The following is a 25,403-nucleotide window of genomic DNA, read 5'->3' as shown; positions in this document are numbered from 1 at the left end:
CCGTGGAATCTTATTTTGTGTCGAGAGCTGGTTGCGATGTGTTCCGACAGCTCCTGAGTCTTGTTCAGACATCCGGCTGTGCCTGGCTGGCGCATCGAGAGCATGACGTGAACGTGTTCACCTGCTGAGTCTGGTATTAGCTAATGAGTTGATTGCAGTCCAGTGCTCTAAAAAGCTGCCACACGTGATTCGGTCAAAACTCGAAACGAAGTTTAAATTATGAAACCTCACACCTCGAAAACATGTTCATGCGACTTGTTACACATAGCGTAGATGGCATTCAAGGGGTGAGTTGCTTAACCGGGTTATTCGCTACTTAAAAAACATACATGCATCGCACAACCTGCTTGCATGGCAGTATAACAATTCACTGATGCCGAAAGACGTTTTCAGCGCGCTTTATACAGTGACAGCACACGGGCTCGGCGTGATGCTATCAGCACCTGCTGCCCCTTGTGAGAACACCAGCAACGATCCCCGGACGGCGTCCGTTCAGCATAATGATACTGCAATGCGAGCCAATAATGAATTATTGGGCCGGGAGCCTCCGCCTCATGGGGAGGAGGGGGAGGAGCCCTGCCGGCGCTCAGATGGCGCATTTCAACACCCCGGGGGGAGGGGGTTTGCAGCTGCCAACGGCCCATGGTGGGGCAGGATTTCACGCCAGTGGGAATATGGCGGGTCAACATTTTTTTTTTGTCGGACGTGTCAAAGTATGCCACTCAGAGAATTTAATAGTCTTGAATGTGGATGCATGGAAATCAGACAAGTGGTTTGTTGATGCCGCGGTGCTAAGGCTTACGCCGTTTACATTTGTGTTATCAATGCCCCAATGAGGCATCACAATCGGCTAGAAAGGCCGGTAGGAGATGAGATCGGGGCGGGAGAGGGGCTCAACGAGTGCCAGCTACTCGTAGCTCGCCGATAGCCTGGCAACATGGGAACCATAGTACCAACATCGACTCGCTTCTGAAACAAACAGCCTCTGGGAAGTGGGATCGTGTATAGTTCAAAATCACCGCACAAAACATATTACGTCCTGAACTAGCAGCAAACCAAAGCGCACACGATGAGACATGACTCTCTCCAAGCTGGGACTTGCGGCCGTGCACATAAGCCGCCGCTCGTTTTCTGATGTGGTCTGGTGACGCGAAGCCACCTGCCCGCCATCTGTCGGAAGCCTCCACGGTTGCAGTGCCGGATGTTGTTCTTCAGCGGCGCCTCCTGTCCCGTCGTGTCCTGCAACACAGATCGGACGGTGCAATGTGACACCAGCGGCACGGCCAGTCGCGTGGGTCGCACACTGCGATCATATAAAAACGCAAAATGACTACGATAGCGGGTGCTAACTCCTAGTCTAATCTCTAATTTACAAATTTCCCGTTTTATTCTCCCAGTATTTGGAACTGCAGAGCGCCATCATTCACTATCCAGACCGTTACTCATGTAATTATTGGTCATACCTTCACGAGAACTCAGACATCGTTTTCATGACACAGTATTTTGGACAGCTCATGCGCTATCGGTCGAAAAACTGCCACAATGATGTTAAGTTTAAAACTTCATATAGACATATAGACGGATAGGGCGACACATTCAAAACCGGGAGAGCCGAAGATGACTGTGTTAGGAAAATAAATCTGCTTAATTGCAGAACTGCTGGAAAAGACGCAAAAAGTTCTTTAACGACTTTTCGCCTAAACTGTTGGGGGAAAATAAGAAAAGAAACTGAACCATCACCCGTCAGCAAAAAAGGATGCACGAATCGCTAACCTCATTACGGCTGGCTTTACGCTCCCTGGCCGCTGTGTGCGGCTTGCACGTCAGACTGCACACAAAACAGCACACAGAGCAACCAAGGAAAGGAACGTTTACTTTCAACACCAGGGGCCAGACATTCCCGACTGAATGGTAAGGAACGGTGATGGAGATCCGCGGCGGGAACTGGGAGCTGTGGGCAATACCTGGATGATTCTCAAAGAATCTCAAAGATTTTGCCCGATTTTTTCTTTGGATGCATTTCTAAGAACCGCACCCACTCTAAGGAATTGGATGCGGTTTTAGTAACCGCGCCCGCGATGGGGCAGTGCTTTTTGTGTAATCCTGTCCTCACCATCCGATCATGAAAATCCGGATCGACGACAAAGTTTGTCGGCGAAATCTTAACATGCCTAAACGCTCCATACGGTTCGTCCAGCCCTCAAACGTCCCCTAACCTTTAGCACAATTGCTGCCACCGGCCGCAGCTCTGTCAAAAAACAAAACAAAAAACAACTAGTGAGCGCCTAAACTGCATTGCCTCCATCCCGCCCCGAGTTAGTGAATCCGAAGGCAGGCGCTCTAAGCAACAGGACTATCGGGTCGGACAAATCAAATGACATTAAGTTTGCAAATGCCAGATTGTTTGCAAGCGCAAAAGGCTTTGGAATTCCCACTTCCGCAGCTTCGCCTCCTCCGCCTCCAGCATTAAGTTTTTTATCCATGCTTGCAATTTAAATCTGGGATCACATCAGTGGCACAGCGTGAGCGATGCATTATAGGCACCTGGTGCTTGCAGTCTGCGGACTAAGAGCAGGATTCTGGGCTCGTAATGTAGCGGCACCAAGTACGAGCGTCGGGCGAAGACGTGTCACCCGGCTGGCAGTCCGCCAGAGAACACGCCGCGTCACGGACGGCCCCGTTGGGATACTGCACGAATGTGGAGGGCCTGCCAGGAAACGCGGCCGTAGAGACTTGGCCTTGTGCGATGAATAGTACAGGCCTTTTCCGTGTAGTGAGTTCAGCGCGCACGCAACCAGCTCCGCTTATCAAGTATTCAGAGGCCGAAACCAGTCATGCAAAGCACCAGACCATTTTCATATCTAGGAGTGCAACGACCCGGAGGCACTTTTTGTTCCAAGGAACCAACAAACCGCAGTGGGAGCAATAGGAAAACAAACACGATGCGTTTTGGTTAATGGTAAGGTACTAAGCTAACGGTAAGGTTCTATGAAGCTTAGAATTTCTTCCGCAAGTACCTCTGAAGGGCGTGGAAGATTCTCTGGGGGTATTAACGCTGCCTTCCGTCCACTTCCAGACTATAGTTCCGTCAAAAGACCCCACCGCACTTCTTCCAGTGACATGCGATCATTTCCTTCAAATCCCCGTTTCCAAGAAACCGTGAAGAGTGAGCTTTGACCCCCGGTTCCAGTTGCCGACGTAACAGGTGCTTTCGGTTCCAGCTACCCGCGTAACAGGCACTTTCAGCTGCTGATGTTCTTTGCATGTGAAGTCCCATGCAGATGCCACTTTACACGGGCAATCTCCTACATTGCTATTTTTGGGCTATGCACAACGTTTTTGTCGGTCCAAAAATACAGATCACAACTTTCACACCCAAGAAGTTATACCAGTGGGAATATTTTAAGACAGTAGCAGTAGCCTTATTCCTCGGAGAAAAACACGAGAATGGAGAAATAGATTGGCTGATATTTTGGCAACATGCCTTTGTCGAAACGTTTCAATCAAACATGGAAGCGGATTGAAGTAAACAGGCATCCCACATCGCGCATCAATCATACATGCGAGCGATTTCAATCGAGCAGGCATCGCACATCACGCGTCAGGTATCACTTACACATGTAAACGATTTTAAGCTAGTACATATCACACATAAAGGCACATGTCACGTTCGCATAATCGGTCATGATGAACCCTGTACGATACGATTTGGTCGTCTACTTTTTGTAAGGACAGATTCGCCTATTTGCCTGTCTGGGTGGTCCTGTGTTCTGTAGATAACTGAGCTCTAAAATGGACATAGGGTCCATACCCTCTTCGATTTCAGCCTGAGCGGTCACATTGCCAAAAAATGGTCACCGAAAGGGGTATTTCCTGTTTTGTTCTACCGTCTCGCAGGCGTTCATTAAGTCTGAAACGAGAGGGGCGCATGGGCTCCCCGACATAGAATATGTTCCTGCGGAGTTTTTCACACAGTTCGCACTTGACTTCGTAAACCACGTTTTTGTTTTGCGTGCAAACCCCTCGAAACCCTGACTTGCATGAATGACATCTGTTGCCAGCCGGCACTTAGGCTTTGAGACAGAAAATTTCGCCGCATACTTTTTTAGCTTATTGTCGTTCTTCCAAGCCATGCGTACGCGAAGTTTTGACTTTTTAACGATGTGTATGATTTTTCAAAGCAAATGCTCATCTATGTAACGCAGCGTTACGAATCCGTCGTCCGATAGGCGGTGTTCCCGCCTCCTACTAGCTATCCACCCATATGCTCTGGAATTGGTTTTACTTCTTCTCACATTTACCTGAAAGTCGCGGAAATATCCACTGCCCAACCGCAAAGTCCAAATTTTGTTTATGCTCTTTCTTTCCTTTTCACTACCTGATGAGTTGTTTAAGAGTCCTATGGAACATATAACGAATTATGTTGTGTTATACCGGAATTGGTGGGCTGGATAGAGCTCCCTTTCTAACATTGTGCGGTTGTCTCTTCTTTCCACCGCCACTAGTGTATCCAGAGCCCCTTTCCGTCCTTTGCATGTTCCATCGTAAAAGCTAAATTTGGATGCTGTTTCTTCATGAACTCTAAAAACCCCTCAAGGGCACGCTGTCCGTGTGTCCATACCGCAGCATAATCATTGATGCATCTAGCTAAGAAGGCTGGCTTTAATAAGCTGGCGGCCAAGGCCTTCGTTTCAAATTGGTCTGAAAATATCACCGCCAGAGGAGGAATACATAGGCTCCCTATTGCTATGCCCAATTTTTATCGGTAGAAGTCACCTCCGAATCAGAAAAAATTATCCTGAAGACACTGTTCTAAAAGACCGCAGATATCCTCTTTTGATAGACCGAAACTATCAATGTCATTGAAAAGTTTGTCTACCTTAGCTTTTACGGCAGCGATGGCCTCATTGACTGGTATATTGTCATGTGAATTGGCAACATCTACTCTGAAGAAAATGCTGCTCTCTGGTAACCCTTCTGGCTGCGAATGATTAGAAGCCTTTTTAAAAAGCCTCTGGTGTCCCGCAGATGAGTGGAAACAAACCTCAGGAGTTCGTTGAATATTCTCTCTAAAAGACACAATTTTTTTCTACAGAACCACCGCACGCAGATATGACAGGCGTAAGGGGCACTGCAGGTTTGTGATCCTTAGGCAGCCCATAGAATACAGGTGTTGTCCTGTGTCTAGATGTTAGATGTTTGATGATTTTGTCCGAAAGTTTTCCGCTAACCGTGTTCTTCTTTCTCTGTTAATGTTATGTTAATATTCTGTTTCCCTAATTTCTCTGTTTCTGTAAATTCTCTGTTAATGTGTTAATCTTAAGTGTTCTCTTGTTTTAGCCTTTACCTGAGGGACTGGGCTCCTATTCAGTTTTTCGTAACCGTCGCTGTCGTTAAATATAGCCTGGGCCTTGTTAACATAAGTTGGTGAAAAGGAAAGAAAGAGCATAAACAGGGTAGTGGAAAGGAAAGAAACCCAAGTGGCGAAAAGGAAAGAAAGAGCACAGACAAAATATGGACTTTGCTGTTGGGCAATGGATATTCCCGCAACTTTTAGGTAAATGTTGGAAGAAGTAAAAAAAAAAAAATTAGAGCGCATGGGTGGATGGCTGGTAGGAGTCGGGAACATGACCTATCGGACCACGGCTTTGTAACGCTACCTTACATAGATGAGCATGTGCTTTGGAAAATCAAACACATCGCCAAAAAACAACACTGCGCGTACGCATAGCTTCGGAGAACGACACTAAGCTAAAAAAGTCCCTTTTGAAATCTTCCATCTCAAAGCCTAAGTGCCCACCTGGCAATAGATGTCATTCATGCAAGTCAGGGTTTCAAGGGGTTTGCACGCAAAAAACGTGGTTTACGGAATCAAGTGTAAACCGTGCAGAAAACATGGGAGGGACATATTCTATGTCGGGGAGCCCATGCGCCCTATTCGTTTGATATATAATAAACGCCTGCGGGACGCTAAAAACAAAACAGGAAATACCCATTTCGCTGACCATTTTTTGGCCAAACACGCTCAGGCTGAAATCGAGGGAGGTTTGGATCCTATGGCCTTTTTAGAGCTCAAAGTCATCTACAGAGCACAGGACCACCCAGACAGGAATATAGGCGAATCTGTTCTTGCAAAAAGCAGACGACCGAATCTTAACGTACGGGGCTCATCATGGCCGACTATGCGAACGTGATATGTGCCTTCATGTGTGATGTGTGCTAGCTTAAAATCACTTACATGTGTAAGTGATGCCTGATGCGTGATTGGCGATGCCTGTTTAACTCAAATGGCTTGCATGCATGATTGATGCACGATGTGTGATGCGTGTTTACTTCAACTCGCTTGCATGTTTGAATGAAGCTCGATGCGTGATGCCCGTTTGTTTGAATTTGTTTGCGTGTACACGTATTTTCGCGTATTGTAATTCTTAGATATGCACTTTATCGTGGTATCGGCTGCCAATCGCTCTTTGCTTAATGTCCGGAATGTTGTGTTCTGTAAAAACTGGGACTTGCTGCTTCAAGAAAAAAAACTTAAAAGTATAATACTCATCGGCAGGCAATTTTGAGTTCACTTCTGTTATTGTTTCGATAAAGGCATGTTGCCAAAATATCACCAATCTATTTCTCCATTCTCCTGCGTTTTCTCCGAGCAGTAAGGATGTTACTACCGTCTTATCTATGTGAATAATGCTCCTCGCGAATGCACTTAACAACTTGCACAATGAGAACATCTTCCCGTATTGTTGTGGTATGTACATCAATCAGGCGACTTCACGGAGTTGTCGAGAACAATGTCCTGATTTCTGCAAATTTGAGAACAAATCCAGCCTGTAACAGTCCGTGATTGATCACAAATGACCGACACCAACCAAAAATGTTTATAAGGCGATCGTAAAATATAACTTGAGACAGCGAGTATTCATGAACATTCTGGATCAAGGAATTCCTTTATTTTCCTCCAGCAAAGCACAGTAATCCAGTGCCCCCTGGCACTTACTCAGTAACACGCCCACACCCTCCAACACAATACGCGAGGAGAACCTGGGCGAAATGGCCTCCCAAACGGACTATCAGCGATCTCATTGACCGGAAACCAGGCGGAAACCAAATGTCGTCAGGAGCGGTGACGCGAGCATGTCAAGCTGCAGCGCCCTGCGCAGGTCATCTCCGCAGCAATCTCCGTAATGGCGTCCCTGGGTACAGTCATGATAATAATCAGCCGGCCACTCCGCCAGAGCGCTGTGGCCGGCCGCCGCACAGCCCGGTCCGCCGAATAACCGAAACGCATCAGGGATATTCTGCCTTCAAGTTCGGGACAAGCGGACTACCAACGGTTCAAGCTCACCGATCAAGCCTCTGGAATATCACACTTTCGACATTGCCAGATTGTGATTGAGGGCGAAACTACATCTGAGGCCATCTGCTATGAGCTCATGTCAGAGCCGGTCGTCTGGACCATCGGTATGTGAACGATGGAACGATGGAGATCTGTCTGCAAGTGCACCCGAGCGTCCCGCACGGCGAGTCCAAGATAAAACCATGACAACACCATGTCCAAGAAAAAGCCATCCTGATCCTTCAGAAGGCCGTTCAAAAGGAGCCAACAATACAGACATTGCAAGATATCCAACTTCGACCAGTGTTAGTTTATATCGAACACCACTGAATTTCCAATTTCCTGGGTGAAGATCATTGGTTGTCCGACCTCCATACCCATATGAGTGTGCATTGTAAAAACAAAGACTGATCACCCAAAATCCAAAGGTAGGTACTTCCAATTGTCAGTTTTTCAAACAACGACATATGCAGCATACATTAAAAAACCGACATCGTCATACATTCATAAATGTTATGGCAAAATATCAAGAACAACGCTAATTATGGCCGCTGGTCTATATTATCCAGTTGACGATTAAAGAAACAAACAAACAATTCCAACGACAACACCACAGCGTTCGGGTTCAGGAAGACGACTGACGAATGTCAGCTCACAGTAGTTAGGCACCGGTCCTGCAGAGGGCAGGCAAGGCGGAGCGGTGAACGCTGCTAGTAAATTGGCTGCCCTTAAACACAAGACGTAAGAGCCGCTGGGTATCATAGCATAATCATTTTCAATTGCATCAGCAGCCGTGGATATATGGCTGACACCTGCTTACACTTGCCTGCATCCGGCAACGATGCTTTGGGTTGGTTTAGCAGCAAACAGATTGTTTTTCAATACGCTCTCGGGTGGGGGGGGGGGGGTCAAATTGACCTCCTCCGAAGGCTCTTTCCAGAATAGTTTCCGAATGGCGCGGCGCAGCCACGCCAAACTTTGCATAGCTGTAGACGACTGAATAGCAGATCGTTTGACATAAAAAATTTACATGTACCCCGTAAGGTCGCTGATCTATGGCGGGTCAAAATCAGGCCATGGTTTCAGCCCAGGCAATTTCCAGGGAATCCCTCAATCTGATCCAACAACAGAGTGTTAGACGAAGCCATACATCTCCGAGATGCTTTCCTAGGCAACACAACAGTTGAATGAGCAAATTGCACTGACACTAAAAACAAACCTGTTTTGTTACCCCACGGCTTGCTGTATGGGATAGTTTCTGGTGCTCATTTCGAGTTTACTGATAACATACATCTTCCATAGACTTCTTAGAGGTCAGAATAGGTCATTGACCTAAAACGACCCAGGTGAACATTTTTTTTTTAGGAACATACTACCTAGCGTAATCTTTGTCCCTCAGCCAAATGCAAAACTCAAAAGCAATCTTGTATGGTTTTGGACACCTTGACCTTCAAAAGGTCAAACAAAGTCACTGACCTTGAATGAGAATGTGACCTTTTGCTTAAAAACGGTTATCTAGGTTCTGGGGGCACTTTAAAGACCAACCTGGAACTTGACTTTGTTTGGCCTTTTTTGACCCAAAAGTCATGACCTAGGGACCTAAAACTTTGGCCTAAGTGAGTTCACGTGCAGGTCAACACACGTTGTAAATTTGGTGTCTCTAGCTTTCTTAGTTCCCGATATCTCAGGGGGGGGGGCAAACTAAGCCCCCCCTCACGCGAGCGTAGGGTATCTAGTCGGCCGCCCGGGCACGTGTTAATGCAGGATTTATACTCAGTACGCCTCAGTACCGATGTAAACACAGGTTGTAGGCAAACCTTGGCAATTTTGATTGCGATGTGTTACCATGGCCTGCAATTGTTTTGACAAACGGCATATACAGCATCTACGCGAAGAGCTTTGCAAAATCAGTTTGCAGACGGTTGAGCACGAAATAAGGCTACACTGACCACTAAAATACTTCAAAAGATATGGGTTTCTCCTGCATTTGATCACCTTCTCAATGCCCGGGGCTGGGCCTCTGACTGAATGGAAAGTTACACCACTGGGAGCATCTATCGCTTCTTCTGGATTATTTAAGCACGGTTCTTGCTCTTTCGTGGAGATTTCATCCTCTCAAAATTCCTTTTCATTATACCTAGACTAAATTAGAAAAAAAAATTATAAAGCCATGGCAACGTCCTCTTGAACTACAGCCAGCATGAATTATAGGTGAAGTGTTTGTAAAACGGCATGCATTGCATGGCTAGAAGTGATTTTACTGAAATGTCAATTCCCAACCGCATCATTTGTGTGCAGCAATTCGTTTTTCCACCTTCATTGGTTACCAACAATTATTTTTAACCATAAGTCGGTGAGTTTTACATGTAGAACATTATCCAAAAACCTGCAATATAATCAGCAACACCTGTTGAAAGCCCGATACGCTTCTTAAGTTCGCACCGCACGGACCTGCGGGCTCACAAGTGGCAGCTCAGGAGCGTTCAAAAGCGGGCCCGTATGATGACACGCTGCAGCACGCCCAGGAAAACAACAGGCTGACCAGGCTCGACGACCCGAACGCTGCTGGTGGCTCAGCGTTCAACGTAAGATCTCGGCGCTCGAAATCCATCACGAATACACCTAGTCGTTTACGGGCCTATACCTGATGATTGTTTCCTCGAATATTTTCGATGTTTTATTCTTGTACACTCGAAGTCTTTTGAGGACGCAGTAACACACATGATGCAGCTATGCATTATATCCGCATCAGGGAAAGATGTGTCTCTCTGTTTCGCAAGCGCCACAATTCCAACAAGAATCCCTGGAGATTGCAACCAACACAACTCGAGTGTTCCAAGCACTGGACCTTGAGCGTGACATGAAGGCACTCATGAAGTCACGACACATGAGACTGGCCATCAGCTTGGCCGCAGCACTGCTTGTCTTCCCGATACGCCACGCAGCTAGGCTGTTCAAACATGCAGATACCACAGGCGAACCGGTGCCTGCGAAATGTGTCCCTCCCGTCCAGACATGGCGTTGATGTGAAGTCGGCCACTACACACCAGCTATGCAGAGGCCTTGCCAGGCGACTTAATGCTGTCGGACACAACACCGTCCCGCCGCAGGGTCGATCGCTCGTCGCGCCGCAGAACGATCGTCGCAGGCCTCCACAGGACCAGATGGATCAGAGCCCAACACAGATCCGGCCCAGCGTATCGGATGGGAAGAGACGCTTTAATCAGCGAACGGCCGGCGACCCCACGGTGGTGATAAAACTAACGAACTGTGACTTTCTTTGGCATACCGTACGAATTCCACTAGAATAACTGAGTCCGGTGCAAGGGCAACAGTCACCGCGGGGAAAACAATCGTCTAGAGATCCTATTGGCCACACAATCTCTTCTTCCGAAAATAGTTATGGCCGCTGCATGACCTACAGCAGTCGATGCGCCCTAAACCCCCAAAATCATCATCATCATCTTTCCTCCCAAACTTTTCATTCGGACATCATTCTGAATCTTTAGGCTTTCAGCTCGCGCGAGGCATGCCTTGCTAATGTACATTATGATGTCCGTTATTCACTACCGATATCTGTACTAGGATCGACGATACATATGTATGTATTGTTCTACCAACGCTGCTTTGCGACACCACAATACGCCCACACGCCGTCCATACCCGGGAACCAATGGATGGATAGAAACAGATGGATAGGTTTGAACTGGATGACAGTCAAATCCAAGCCCAACATTTCAAGGACCGAAAATGGATTCCCTTACCATTCCTGAAATGATTATTACATTGCGCAGCAATATCACATACATCGCTTGTTTCATATGTCTGTCAGATAACACGCGTTTCGATTCATTTTCTTTTGTATGCCACGTTTTTTTTTTTGTTACATTCGCATGGCAACGCTATCTTGCCTGTGAGTGTTTTATGAGTTACACCTTGCACTGGTTCCATTTTCTTAACATCTTGCACCACAAGCCTGAATCTTCTTGATATGACGCCAACGAGTGGGGAAAGGGATGAATCTACTGAAGCCCTGCCCTACAATCCCCGGCCCCCCCCCCCCCCCGCGAAAGGATAGACGGCATGCCATCTCGTGTCGTGTGATGACGCCAGGATGGCTCGCATCTGGCCATGGCCAGTCTAAACATGTACACAACCCTGCACGAGTATCCGGATAGGACCTCTTTCGTCCAAATACATCCGGACATATTTTGCTAATGGAAAACAAACAAACGCTTTCATGTACACTGCTAGCGGCGGAGATTACTGCTCAGTTACGACAGCCCAGTCCATCGTGTTTGTCATCATTATCCTTTCAATTTATCACCACTGCTCGCCTTTCAGGTCTTATTTATGGTTCGTTCCTGTCATGCTCAGTGTCTCGGGAGCTGCAAGTTGTGGCTGAACGAGTACGGGCTATTCGCGGCCCACATCCGTCGCCACGATCCAATACGTGGTTGAGTTTGGCGACTGTGGGAGTCAAGCAATCGTAAACTTCGGCTGTGGGAACCGCACGCTCGCGGCCAATAAGCACGATACGGTACAGCAAGGCTGCAGCCTGCTTCCACTGGGACCACTGCTTGGCTTTCGCCTGCTGTACTGGAGCTTCAGCGGCAAGCAAATCATGTGGGTCCTCAACAAAACCTACAATCTGTCGCATGCTATCCCTTCCAAAGCACTATACACCCCTGAACGGTGCTGTTCTCATCGATTGCTGATCAAAGAAGACTGCTGGCATAAGACGGTCATCTATCATGAAGCTATTGCACATCATCGCCGATATACGAAAGCGAAACAGACGTTCCAGGACCCATTGGAAAAGGACAACCTTGGGCCATAACCGCGGGGGTGGGGGTACGGGTGGGGTGGTGGGAGGGGAGTCACAAGGCCATTCAATGTAAACGCCGATACCACCCAGGACGACTCCGACTGACCCGTTGGCTACTACCGCAATCCGGACGCACCTGACGTAACAGGCTCCGCCTTATGTATAGCGCAGAGAAATGTCACGCAAAGAAACAAGCTGAACACGTCAGCTCATCGCCTAACCAGACAAGCCCCTTGAACTCTTCACCTCACTTTACCACAAGTTCAAGTAGCACAGCCTGGACTATGTACTGCCCCTCGAACTCTACCTCATTTCACCATATGTTCAAGTAGCACAGCCTGGACTATGTACTGCCCCTCAGACTCTTCACCTCACTTTACCATATGTTCAAAAAGCATAGCCTGGACTATGTAAGGCACCTTCGTTAGCCGCAAACACAGGCCGGTGGCCATTCCGGTCCGAGAAACGACGGTTCGGATACCACCCTGGCCGTCATTGGGTCGCTCATCCAAACACGAAATGACAGTCATACATACTATTGGAAGCAAGTTCAAGACGCTAGAACATCGTCCGAAAATTATTGAGTGTGAACCGTTTGACAAAATGAACAAACTGAAGTACAATGAGTCGGAAATCAGCGAAATCAGAAAGGAAAGCCAGAGGTTAGCAGAACAAATCGACGGGATTGATGCTAACGGAAGAGTGAACCGCTCATTTTCTCGGCTAAGGATGCCACGAAAAACAGGCCAGAACGAAAGTCCTGATGAAAAACTTGTGCCTTTGCTCGAAAAGCAGACACCAAACGTCGATGCCGACTAGGTATACTTTCAGACAGCCCACTGTTCGGACAACACTGTTACGGAAAACTTGCCCAAGGCAGACAAACGCGACAGTGTTCAAGCAGGGGGTTTACCCTTACCTAGAAGTCAACGCAGCCAGAGACAGGCGAGTGCCCTACACATAGCGCATAATGCAGCGGTGGCGGTGGCGCCGCCGCTACCAGCGGTGACGGCGTGGACGGCCGTGTCTGCTGAGCCGGGGAGCGCGGCGCCAGCGGTGATCCTGCGCTGGGGAGGGGCGGCGAGGGAGTCGCGCCGGGGAGCGCGGCGCCAGCGGTGATCCTGCGCTGGGGAGGGGCGGCGAGGGAGCCGGGCCGGGGAGCGCGGCGCCAGCGGTGATCTTGCACTGGGGAAGGGCGAAGAGGCAGCCGAGCTGGGAAGCGCGGCGCCAGCGGTGATCTTGCACTGGGGAGGGGCGAAGAGGTAGCCGAGCCGGGGAGCGCGGCGCCAGCGGTGATCCCGCGCTGGGGAGGGGTGGCGAGGGAGCCGAGCCGGGGAGCGCGGCGCCAGCGGTGATCCTGCGCTGGGGAGGGGCGGCGAGGGGGCCGAGCCGGGGAGCGCGGTGGCAGCGGTGATCCTGTGCTGGAGAAAGGCGGCGAGGAGGCGCCGGCCGAGATTGAACTCGATCTTTGCGGCTTTGACTCAAGTAGTCCAGACGATTGCGTACCTCTCGTGGTAATGGTGACATAGTTTTCGGTTGGCATATGTTTCTCACGTCTGCTGCGAGTAGTTCACGAGTGTGGTCGGCCTGATCGCCCCGCATCGATACGCGTGCGCCTAACATTAGCCAAAGGGTCAATGCGCTTGGGAGGGATGGGGTGGGATTGGAAGGCCGGGCTTGGGTGGTTCTCAGTGTGTGTTCCATGCTGTGTACTGTGTGTTCTCGGAATTCGGCCGGCGATAACTTTGTCCACCACCTTGTCTGGGATGACGTCAATGCACAGCCGATCTGTATTGTCGTGAAGTTAGATGCATTTGTGCCCAAGTCCATCGCCGGATCCCAATTGAATCTGGAGGTTTAGGAATATTGTCCGCCCGGCAGCAGGTCTTTTGAAAGCACGTGTGAATTCTCGGACTATGCAGGATGAAGAAGGAGTAAACTCGTTCAGTCTGCTTGCCATGACGAATGGAGCGTATAAGCCTTGGCGATGTCCCGTTGCTCTAAATGGGCTATGGCATATAGGCCTTTCATTCAATATGTAACCGAGAAATGATGGCCTTGGAACTTGGCTTGGAAGGGATTGTTATTGGCTGCGGCATTCAATGCGAGAAGCTTAAGAAACGCGATGAAGCGTTCATCTATACTTCGGCATGTTCGATCAAGCTATTCCAAAAGCATAAAAGTTAACTAAGAAATTCATTCAAGCCCAACATGGAATACACGTGGGGTAGCGAACGCAGAAGATTTTAGATTCACACAGATCGGATTCCGGGCAAGCTGGAGTAGTTCTTTTGTCATTCCCAGCCGAATTTCAGAGTGTGGTCCGGGAATAGTATCATGACGACCAATGCAGAATTATGTGAGTTGAAGTCAAAAAGGGCGGCAGAATAGTAAATAGTATTGGCGCGTACCACCCACGAATGTCCAAGGCGAAAATGTAGTTTTCTTGAGCAAGCACAAGGGCTGCCCCTCGAACAATCCAGTTAGATTACGATAATTTGCGCGAATTTTAACCTACACTTGTGTCAGCTTCCAGTGAAAGTCCAAGCCAAAGATCCACCAGAACGAACATAAAAATGAAATATATCATGGGTGAACTGCCCTGGGCCGATGTGTGGTAAAGAGAACCCTGGCAGAGGGAAACACCTCTCCTTAAAACAATTTACTTGGCGAGGGATAAACTCGCTTCAGCACCCTAGAATAGACTAAACGTTCATTAACGAGATGACGCCGGGCAGCAATTTACCTACTTCGCGCTTTGATACCAGTGTGTTAAAGGGAGTGGGTCTAGCGTTTTCGATTTTTCAAATACAGGCCTGAGGGGAGTTTTGCAACTATCTATGGCTAATTTTGGTGCTTATATGTGCGTTTGGGTTTTACAACAGTATTTAATTTGTTTTTATCGATCACGTCGATGGCTGTGCGTGAACAAATACAATACTAAAAAATGTTGCGATCAGCGGGCAGCAAAGGGTGAATGCTCCGGTGTACATGCGGCGAGTAACCGCGCGCTGGTGACATGGTCATTATCTTGGTTGCTACGGTCTCTTGCATATAGGGAGAGCGCTAGCGGTATGGAGCGGTACGTACTGGAAGATCCCTTGCGTAATACGAGGAGGAAAAATGTGATACCCTGTACGTGCGTGGTGCACCAACAACATCGCCGCAACAATTAAAGCGCATGTGCCTTGTTATTTCGAACGCTGAATTTGGTGCATGTGCATTCGGAATTCGGTCATGAATTTCAGGGTATAGGAATCCTAGCGGCCTATAGCCGCTGCCAAAACAATGTAGAACAATAACATTTGCTAAGAGCCTAGTGCAGCCCACTGACACGATATCATACTGTTGCCTCACCTCAGTATAAAGTAGGCCAACATAAATTAGTCGCGGTGCGTATTAACTGCCCAGACTTACACCGTACATGTAACTCCGTATACCCGCAGCCCTCAGCTGAATGTAAACAACAAAAAAACAAACAAAAAAACACAAAAAACAAAACATACTGGTAGCCGCCATCGCTGCGTTCGTAAGCTGCTGTCAGCGATGATAAGCGTCATCCTCAAAAAGCCATTGGCGAGAGCTAACGATACCTTCTCAATGATGTCGATGTGTTTAGTAGTGAATAGTGCTTGGGGCTACCCGGTTACTTCGTTCTTCCATTCAAACCAAAGACAATTTGGGGGCTGCAGCAATATCTCGTCATTAGAGGCGAATTGGTAAAAACCAATGACACCAGAATATTTAAAACAAAATTTCCTACCATCCCACGTGCATGGTTAAAAATCCCTACTTGACTAGACACACTCCCTTTAAAGGGAATGCTTCGTATTTAAAGATATTGCACCAAGCATCCGATACGATGACGCAAGCTCACTTATAACTATTGGTATAATTTTCAAATGCAAAAGACTGCTCTATGTAGCACAATTCTCTGTTTAGTAAATATGCTACTCAATGCGTCATGGTTTGAATACGTCATCGTATCTTGCACAACAATGAGAGCCAACTAAAGGCCGTTATATCTGGAAATCGCGCTCATGAGCACCAGATATAAACGTCCCGAAAATCATTTTTCTTGGCCTTGATCGCTGCGTGGCTTATGGAGTGGCAAGATTTGAATGGCATTATCACGAAGTCAGGAATGCCGAGGTTACTTTGAAACACTCTTCCAAAACACTCTTCCCATTTTCGCGGACGTGTACCTCAGAAACTAGAGAGGCTTAGGTCTTAAGAGGGGAAGGATTGTGAACAGCATCGAAAGGTCTTCAAGACGGCTTCCAGCTCAAATCCTATATAAATGTGGAACACTCCCTTTAAGCGATCACAGTTTTGTTTACTCAGAGGTTGAATTTCACGATGATGAGTGAGGGCCCTGTATTTGGCGATTTAATAACACGCTGCTGGATAACGAAGAGTATGCCAACCTTGTGCGGCTGAGATTAACAAAGCAGTCGGTGGGACAGATGAATACATTGCCGAGATGCCAACGGGCATTGAGGGTGAATTCACGATGGGTAAAATCAGGGCATGATTAAAAAAAGAGCGAAAAGACTACACAGAAACTCTGTTTGGAAGAAGACAATCTGTAGAAAGCACACAATGTGCTCGAGGCTCATGTCGCTAGCAGGCCAAATAACCAGAGCTTGAGCGAGTGCGAACGGGTGAGAAAAAGGATGGCTGAGGTCAAAGCGAGTGATGGGAAAGTAGCAATGTTGCAATCAAGTGCTATTTCGACAGAAGGTGAAAACCCACACCACATTTCTCATGAACCTAGACATAAGACAGCACAGAAAATGGTTAGTTCGTTAACAAATCGGATGGTAATATTATGAGTGGGAACAAAGCTATACTGGATGAGAGTAATGCGCACTTCAAAGATCTGTGCAAATTAAGGTAATGTGAAAATCATACTTATACAAACGACGCAGAAAATGAGCAACCGGTACTCATATCACAAAGGCGGAAGATCTTAACGTTCATTTCAAAAAGGAAGTAAAGCGATGTTGGCCACTTAAAGACCAATGTGCCTACTACACATTATCCATAAGATGACAGCCAAAAATATAGCCAACAGGCTTTATAAAGAGACCATATATCGGTAAAGCATCAGGCTGATATCCGACGTAATTAAGTATTGCATAATAGATGATTTAGATGGGCTGTTACTAGCCATAGATTACAGAAATGCATTTGACTGCGTTGAACATGGCTTTGTTAGGTTTTCGCTGGAAGAGTCCAATTTTGGCGAAAACTTCAAGTCCTGGTTTTAACTGTTATATAGCGACGCAGAATTAACGTGATCAAATTAGCTGCATTGTCACTGGGCCACTTTTCAGGAATCTTCATTAAGCGGGATGCTGTTTATCTTAGCAAATGAAATGTTAGTAACAAAAATAGGGAACCATGCAGATATTCGCGGAATTAAGATAAACGATATGGAAGTGAAGATCAGTCAGTATGCAGACGATACAGTTCTTAATGCACCAAAAATCGATGAAAGAGGTGAGAGATCCGACGCCGAGATTTAAGGCCGTGTCGGGACTTGAGCTGAACTTTAAGTAAAACTAAACTTTGTGGCTAAGTCGGCTAAGAACTACGTTCAAAACAACCGACGGAGTCAAAGCAGCACGCATACTCAAGATACTAGATACTTAGGTGCAAGAGATACTTATATTAGATACTTAGATACTTAGTTCAGTGCAACAGAACAATGCGATCAAGAACATATGCACCAGTCGTTCGGTCCATTAGGGACGTATGTGATGCATGGAGCTAGAGATATCTCACAATCCAAGGAAGGATAACGGTGGTTCAATCGATTTTGATATCACAAATAGTATATGCAGCGACACGCAGCATAACTCCTTCATCCACACTGGAGCAGATACTGAGCCATGTTATGAATTTTTGTGGAGAGGCAGGCCTCCAAAGGTCGCTACAACTAAGCTATGTCGGAGCATTAAAAACGGTAGCTCATATGCACCGGACGTGGGTAAAATCTATATCAGTTGGCGGGTGGCTTGGGTTAGAAGGATGCACAACTGTTTGGAATCACCCTGACGTCAATTATTACAAGTAACAGCAGCTTAATTAAAGGGCACGCCTTTATTAACAATTGATAGCAATTAAGTTTTTACTAATGCATTTAACGCATCAGGATTCTACATAGAAATCATATCAAAACTCCAAAATACAGTTTTTACTCCAACAACCAGCGCAAGAAAAGTGCGGATGCAAATGTTGTATCGTAATAATAGGACACATATAGGTGGAAACCAACGTTTGTAAAGCCGCATTACAAAGCAGGCATTTGATGGGTTGACGACATTGTGAGGTAGCATGGTACAAGACTGACTTAAGTCCAGTTTAGGGCAAAATGTCCGCGGTTGGAGGTGCATTTTTTACCACACCAGGGACTGAAAACCGCAATCCCAGCGGCATGTTAACAAAAGGTGCGTGATAACCACCAAATAACAATCACGCAAGACAAGAGAGGTTCGATGAATGTAACAGTGGAGACATCACGCATCGAAATTGCATAATTAGGCCCAGGCACTTCTTTCAAATGTGCACAAAATGACATATAACAACGGCAGAGTCCAAATGGAGAGAGGAGGGTATCAAAATTGAAAAATGTGGTTCGAGTTATCAAATTCCATGCAAATGTTCTACGCACACAGGGCTGCCATCACTCAATTTTAGGAGCATCGACAGATGCTGTCCAACCTATTGCTCACTAAAGGCATGTCAAGAACTCACTGTGCCTCAAGTGCAATGTTACAGATCATCTCGAACACTTAGAGATGCGAACAATAGGTTGGGGTGGCGTGACAGACGGATATGAAAATGAATGGTACAGGGATGATGGTGTAATGTCTGGATTACGTATTAAGCTCGCGTCATCGCACAGTTGCTGACTGCTCGTTGTTCATTTGTTCAGTGTTGATTGCGAGCCCAAAAATTGTGCAATGCGCATCAACATCCGCTACGGACCGTATACGTGTGAATTAAATGTGAGAAAATACAAAACCCAGGCCAAAAAATATACAACACTTTTGTTCATCACAAAGCTTGCAACAGCAAATCAGTACGTGGCCAGACAGCAAAATAAAGAATTAAAGACGGGGACAAACCATACCTGAGAGTTTATCGCTTACTTCTGTACCAAGAAAATTTCCGTTCATCAAAACTGTAAACATATCCAGGCATAAACTGTGAAATTTAAAAGAAGTCCTAGCCACCACAACATGGCTACAGCCATGACAAATTTGGCCTCGTCTGGAGCAGGTCACGGGATACATCAAAGCCACACAGCGTAATTCATGCGTCTTCAAAGAATTATAGCATGGTAAGAGAACTATAGAACTATAGCATATTGAATGGTGTTGGAATAGTCCGGACCCGTTGGTTCCAAACATCGTCGAGATTTCCAGCGGATGTTCTGCCCAGCAGTCATTCCGTCCCTAAACTGAGTTTACGAACGCTGATTTATATCCGGCTCTCATCCCAGACGTTATACTGAGTCATACATTGGTGCGGGATCGCCTTTCCATGGGGTCCTCAGCCTCAAATGACTGGTTGAAGTCAAAACGGGTCGGGATCAAGTGTCTGTTTTTGACTGATTTGACATGGAATGGTTCATATGTCAAAATGGCATCGCAGCTGCATAAGCGTGTTTGTTTGACAATATTCGTAACGGTCAAAAATGATTGTAAGAGGGGTTGTACTGGAGATCGTTAACTGCCTAGCCTCAATAGAGGCTGCCAATTGGATGGCAGTCGTTTATGTGAGCGGGTTAGAATTTGACTGGAATTTCGTTGGAACGAATTCACGGACATCGGGGTCAGGAGCCATCAAATAGAAAAGCCCATCAACTATTACAGTACTCACACATTCTCACTTTGATACCCAAGACGAAATTTTGGCCGTGTTGTTACGACGGCTGATACCGATATTCATAGCGCACAGCTGTCATTTGCGTTTCAGCTGTCTTCTACCTCGACTGCGACACAAAATAAACAACTGAAGACAATTTTAGGACAATTCTATCACAACTCATCAACTGGCTACCAATTTGTACCCAGCTGACGACTACGGTATGCCGAGTCTCCGAAACGGCGTTCATCTCTTCCTTTCTTTGTAAATATGGCAGAGACTGATGTCTCATACCGCGTTCCACACCACATGGCCGCTTGCAGGCGAAACAAAATGAAACAAAAACAAAACCAAAGCTCCGCCCGAGTGAAGCGATCTCAACTTCGGCAGACAGAACTACACACATCTCCGTTTTGAGAGGCGTTCCGGCAGTGCGACATGCGGCCAGCCTGCGCTCGGCACCGGGTCACGCGCGACTCGGCGGTGGCGGCGGCCCGCTTCCACGCTGGGCCTGACCGCCACCCGCCGGCGGCATAATCGCCGCGGAGCGTCGCGTGCGGCGCCGCGTGCCGGTCAGGTGGCGCCGCGCCGGCTGCCGCCGCCGGCGCAACCACAAGCAAAACAACGCCGTTGGCCACCCATCTGCATACCGGGAATGGAGTGTCAGATGGAAGGCGCGCGCCCCAGACGTGGTCTGACTACGCCCGCACGCCGCCCCGGACGTGGTCTGACTACGCCAGCACGCCGCCCCAGGCGTGGTCTGACTACGCCAGCACGCCGCTCCAGACGTGGTCTGACTACGCCGGCGCGCCGCCCCAGACGTGGTCTGACCACGCCAGCACGCCGCTCCAGACGTCGTATAGATACACCAGAGCACCGCCACCGGACGTGGTCTGACTAAGCCAGCACGCCGCCCCAGGCGTGGTCTGACTACGCCAGCACGCCGCCCCAGACGTGGTCTGACTACGCCAGCACGGCGCACACCCTGTCCGTGCGCCCCAACGCGGAGAGTGTGGCGCGCCTGTAAAGGTCGCGCGCGTCCCGGCTCGCGCGGTGTAAGTACGGGCGTCAGCAACGCTCTTACTCCAAACGCTCCCACCTGCAGCGCGAAACTGGGGCGGCGCACGGCCGCTGGGGACGGACTGCACAGGCGGCTCTAGCCCGCGGCGCGCACGGCCCGGCGCCGGCGGCACTCACTTCTTCGGCCCCTTGACGAACGCCCAGTCGACGCTGATGGTCTGCCCGAGGATCTCGGTGCCGTTCAGCGCCTCGATCGCCTCCACCGCCTCCTTATACGTCTCGTACTCCACCAGCGTGTAGCCCTGGGGAGCGACAGACACAAGTTGCAGTTCATGGTCGGACCAGAGTACCAGAACTTGGCGCTGGGGAGCGCCAGGGGGTATTAGTTGCCACATACCAGGTGTCGAGCGCTGGGAAGCGTCAGGTACGCGCCACGGGCCGCGGCCGCAACTCTTCGCCCTGGGTAGGCAGCATACTCTCTACCGGCGTCCGGGGGAGTCCTGGACATGCGTGCCACGATAGGGGTCGGCGTATCGTACATGCCATCCGGTCATGAGTTATGGACCACCGTAGGCGCAGAAGTTTGATCATTGGCATTTCACAGCACTGCATTCAGCACCGAGTCCTTACAGATAGCCGTCTTGGTCGCACGGCAGCACACAAACAAACGCTCAAGAGCCCACACGAATGTGCGAGGTGATGCACAGCGTTGAAGGTTGTGAGCGACCGTTTACGTGCATGTGTGTACATGTGTATGCATGTTCTCATTATTTTATTCAGAAACGTTCATGCAAACATAGTTTTTCGAATGCTTCGTCCGGCATGAAAACGAAAATACAGTAGGACACGTCAGTGCGATAGATCAATGTCTGCTCCGGACACCACCCATCACAGGAAGCCTTGTAATTCTGGGTGCCGGCCGTGCTGGCCGACATTATGGAATACTCCACCAGCGGCGGCCAGTCGATCGGTCAGAACAGTGGTACAGACACAGAACTACGCAAAGACCTGTCAGGGTGGTAAGGACCAGCATGGTGGTAATGGTTTTCGGAAAAATACTACACCTTTTTGTGCTCAGACGCCACGATGTTTCCGCGTAGGCAATGCAATTTCCCCCTCCATTCATCTTCAAAACAGAATGCTAGTCTTCACATTAAAAGTTTGCTATACGCGTACGAAACGAGATTAGGCGCCATCGTTTCAGGCCGCAAAGCCAGTTCTCTCTAGCGATTCCTCAATAGCTCAGATCTTCCATTTGAAATACTTATGTTCGCACAATTCGCCCCAGTGATTCTACGCGTTCCAATCCAGGAGAGGACCTGGTAAATTGAGCTCCGGCGGATTCAGCACTTGGTAAGTGTATTTTGGTGCTCCGTCGGCCGTTGACCGCGCCAAAAGCTAGCGGTCGCGTATGCGGCAAACTTGTTGGCCACCGTTCTAAGCGGAAAATTTGTTGGCCACCGGTCCAACTGATTGACCGCACTCGCGGTCGCCGCCGTACTTCTGCCAAAAAAAGTTTTGAAACTTTTAGCTGAGACCGGATCTTTTATCTTTCACTTCACTAAGACAAACTTCATAAGCATACTGAGAAACTTCGCAAATGGAACCATCTCTGAAAATGAATGATAAGTTATTTGTCTTCAGGACCAGGACGGGTACAGAAAAGCAGCAACGTTACCCAGGCGCACGAGTGTTTTCATTTCACCGGCGACGAGCCTGGAGTGTACACTTTCCAGGTGCCATTTCCACCAGCAAATGAGTTTTTTTTCTCACATCGGGTCCAAGCGAGCCACATCACGCAAACATCATAGACCAGAGACGAGATGTTTTTCAGCACCGAGAGGGTGCGCGGGTGTAAAGCGTCCGACGGTAGTTGTTCTGCCGGGAAGACACTGGCCGGAGCGCATATGCCCCACGCGAGTGGAGCTTGGCCGCAGCAGACGCGCGCCACACAAGGGATGAAACAGTGGCCCGTTAGCGAACTGGGAGGGCCGATCGCGTGGCGCCGGTTGGAGGACGCTCCAAGCGTCAAGGGTTGCAAACGAAGAGTCGGCCAACCTCGGGCAAACGCGCGAAAGGTTCGGTTTCGGTAACACAACTCAATGACAACCGGTACCGCCACACCCGATGTCTTCTGCACACGGTCCGGAAGGGATCAGCCGCGTGCGCTGGAACCGATGCGGATGAACGGACCACACTGAGATCCGTGCACCCACGTGCCATGGGAGAATGCGTAGTATAGCGCGTCAGCGATGCTTTGCTCGTCATATTTGTCCTTCCGCCGCGCATATTCGCAGTCCTCAGACGTCGAAAGCTTACGTATTTGTTACGACGCTGAAGGCCGAGTAATGAACATATTCTTACATCAAAGGCAGGAGGCCTCTCTGATGTTATGGCGCGTGCAACCCGTTCACCACAGCCTCGTTCAGGTTTCCTTGGCTCACGGTCTCTTGGAGCGCCGGCAGAATGGCGCCGTCCAGCGCCGACCTTATGCGTGTCAAGTCTACCTTAACAAACTTGTGGCAGGAGGCCACACTATAAAGTGGTAAAGTGCTTCGCTGAAAACCCCCTTCAGGGGCCACCACGAGCCATGCTGAGCAGCCTGCCCGGCTGACAGGCCTGGCCGGCATATCAAGAGGCCATGAAGCAGGCCGGTCCGGTTCTGCCGTGCGGCGTCGACAGATCACCCTCCTAGATTTGCGCGGTCGTGTACATGATATATGTACACCACCACAGGCCGTCCGCAGCCTGGCAAATGTATTCACAATTATGGATACCATTTCAACGGGCCTGGGTCTATTTTTTGTCGTCTTCTAGCATTTACCAGCTGCAACCGGTTGCTACCCGCCCGGCTGCAACGGGCTAATACCGGTCTTGCACAATATGAACTCCGTTAACCAGACGTTCTCGTGTTTAAATGCTTACCATTATCACCATAAACTGGTAAAAACTCAGGAAACACGATTGCCATCTCAACTGATCACCATTGCATTCAAGTACCACCATTTAACTTTTACGGAAGCAGCTGATAACACACAGATACCGTGATAGTAAAGTCACGAAGTGTGGCGTCTACCACGCTGCCATAGTAACCCCACTCCAGTGCCCCCGGTAAGTGTTCTGACCTTGGCGGGTGACCAAGTTTACTTGGTGTACTTGCCACAAATTCCATCGCATCTGTTCCAATCATATTTGGATGCATTGCGGTGCTCCATGTTTGGTGCGTACATACGATAAAAGCACACTTTACAAGCAGATGCCTCATGATGAACATCTGACAAGAGAACGACGCGTGACTAGTCTGTTACGCAGTGATCACATTTCATATGTTACATTACGGTAGCACATATACCATAACATTTTGCCTCTCGTTTTATTGACAATGAAGGGGTCATGTGCCATCTAATTTTATCACTTAATTGATTGATTGCAGTTACACTGCGTTCATGACATTAAGATACTTGCACTATCTTTTAGCCGATTTGATTGTTGCAAACTGGACGTGTCATTTTTGTTGACGATTCTACCCTTTAAACCAATGCAGGGAGAGCACCATCGATGGAACTACGTCTCCAGCTAGCTGTGGACCGCGTGGAAAGGTGGAGCGACATGATAGGGTCTCAATTTTCAATTGACAAGACCAGCGCATTGCATTTTTATCGTCGCCAGCAGAGCAGAGACCTGAGCATCCGTCTACATGGGAGATGCATTCCAACTGAGACTGTGGCCAGGTAACATGGAGACATACTCTGACCGCCGGCTTACCTTATAATGCACATCCCACCATGTTACGCGGTTGCTGCTTAAAATCCCTTTACATTCCAAAGTGTACGCCACGCACATCCTATGGGGCAGACAGAAACTGGCTAAGGCTTTTACATCGTTCACTCTTCCCAGCTAGATTACGCATGCTTTGTGTATGATAACGCGTCCGAATCCAGCAAGCGCGGTCTTGATGTCGTTCATCAAACGCCCTTCGTATCGTTACTGGGGCGTTCCGCACATCGCCCGCTGTTAGCCTTATTACGCAGTTATCAGAGCCACACTGTCGGCGAGAAACATGCTCGACCCGCGTTAAACCGCTAAGTTGCGGCAGTCCCCGTCAGATCCGACATACCATGCCGCACTTTCGCGGTATACTGTAAGCCTCCTTCGCGGTGGACCACAGCAGCACGCTCAAACTTCCATGTTCCGAATGAGAGCCCTATTGCAGGAGAGCGCAATTCCTCTTTGAGACGTGAAGAAGCAAGTCATATGGCTTTTCCTCCTCGGCATATGAGCATGCCCTTAATAAACACCTCGACTTACAGAAATTAGGGAAAAAGATGTCACACCTAA

The 25,403-nt window shown here is 48.5% G+C and overlaps 1 protein-coding gene across 1 annotated transcript in view; it reads right to left on the bottom strand.

Annotated features, from left to right (window-relative positions):
- Positions 1-984: 984 nt before the first annotated feature.
- Positions 985-25,403, bottom strand: part of tsu (40S ribosomal protein S12 homolog tsunagi) — a 42,739-nt gene continuing 18,320 nt past the window's right edge. The window contains exons 4-5 of the mRNA XM_037223054.1: positions 21,243-21,367; positions 985-1,239 (exon numbers count right to left, since the gene is read on the bottom strand). Coding sequence (XP_037078949.1) covers positions 1,212-1,239; positions 21,243-21,367 — 153 coding nt within the window. The 3' untranslated portion in view covers positions 985-1,211. The remainder of the gene's footprint in view (positions 1,240-21,242; positions 21,368-25,403) is intronic.

This window comes from Pollicipes pollicipes, unplaced genomic scaffold (genome assembly GCF_011947565.3).
Source record: "Pollicipes pollicipes isolate AB1234 unplaced genomic scaffold, Ppol_2.1 Scaffold_4881;HRSCAF=5763_pilon_pilon_pilon, whole genome shotgun sequence".
Lineage (NCBI taxonomy): Eukaryota > Metazoa > Arthropoda > Thecostraca > Pollicipedomorpha > Pollicipedidae > Pollicipes > Pollicipes pollicipes.
This window is presented reverse-complemented; position numbering and strand designations above follow the sequence as displayed.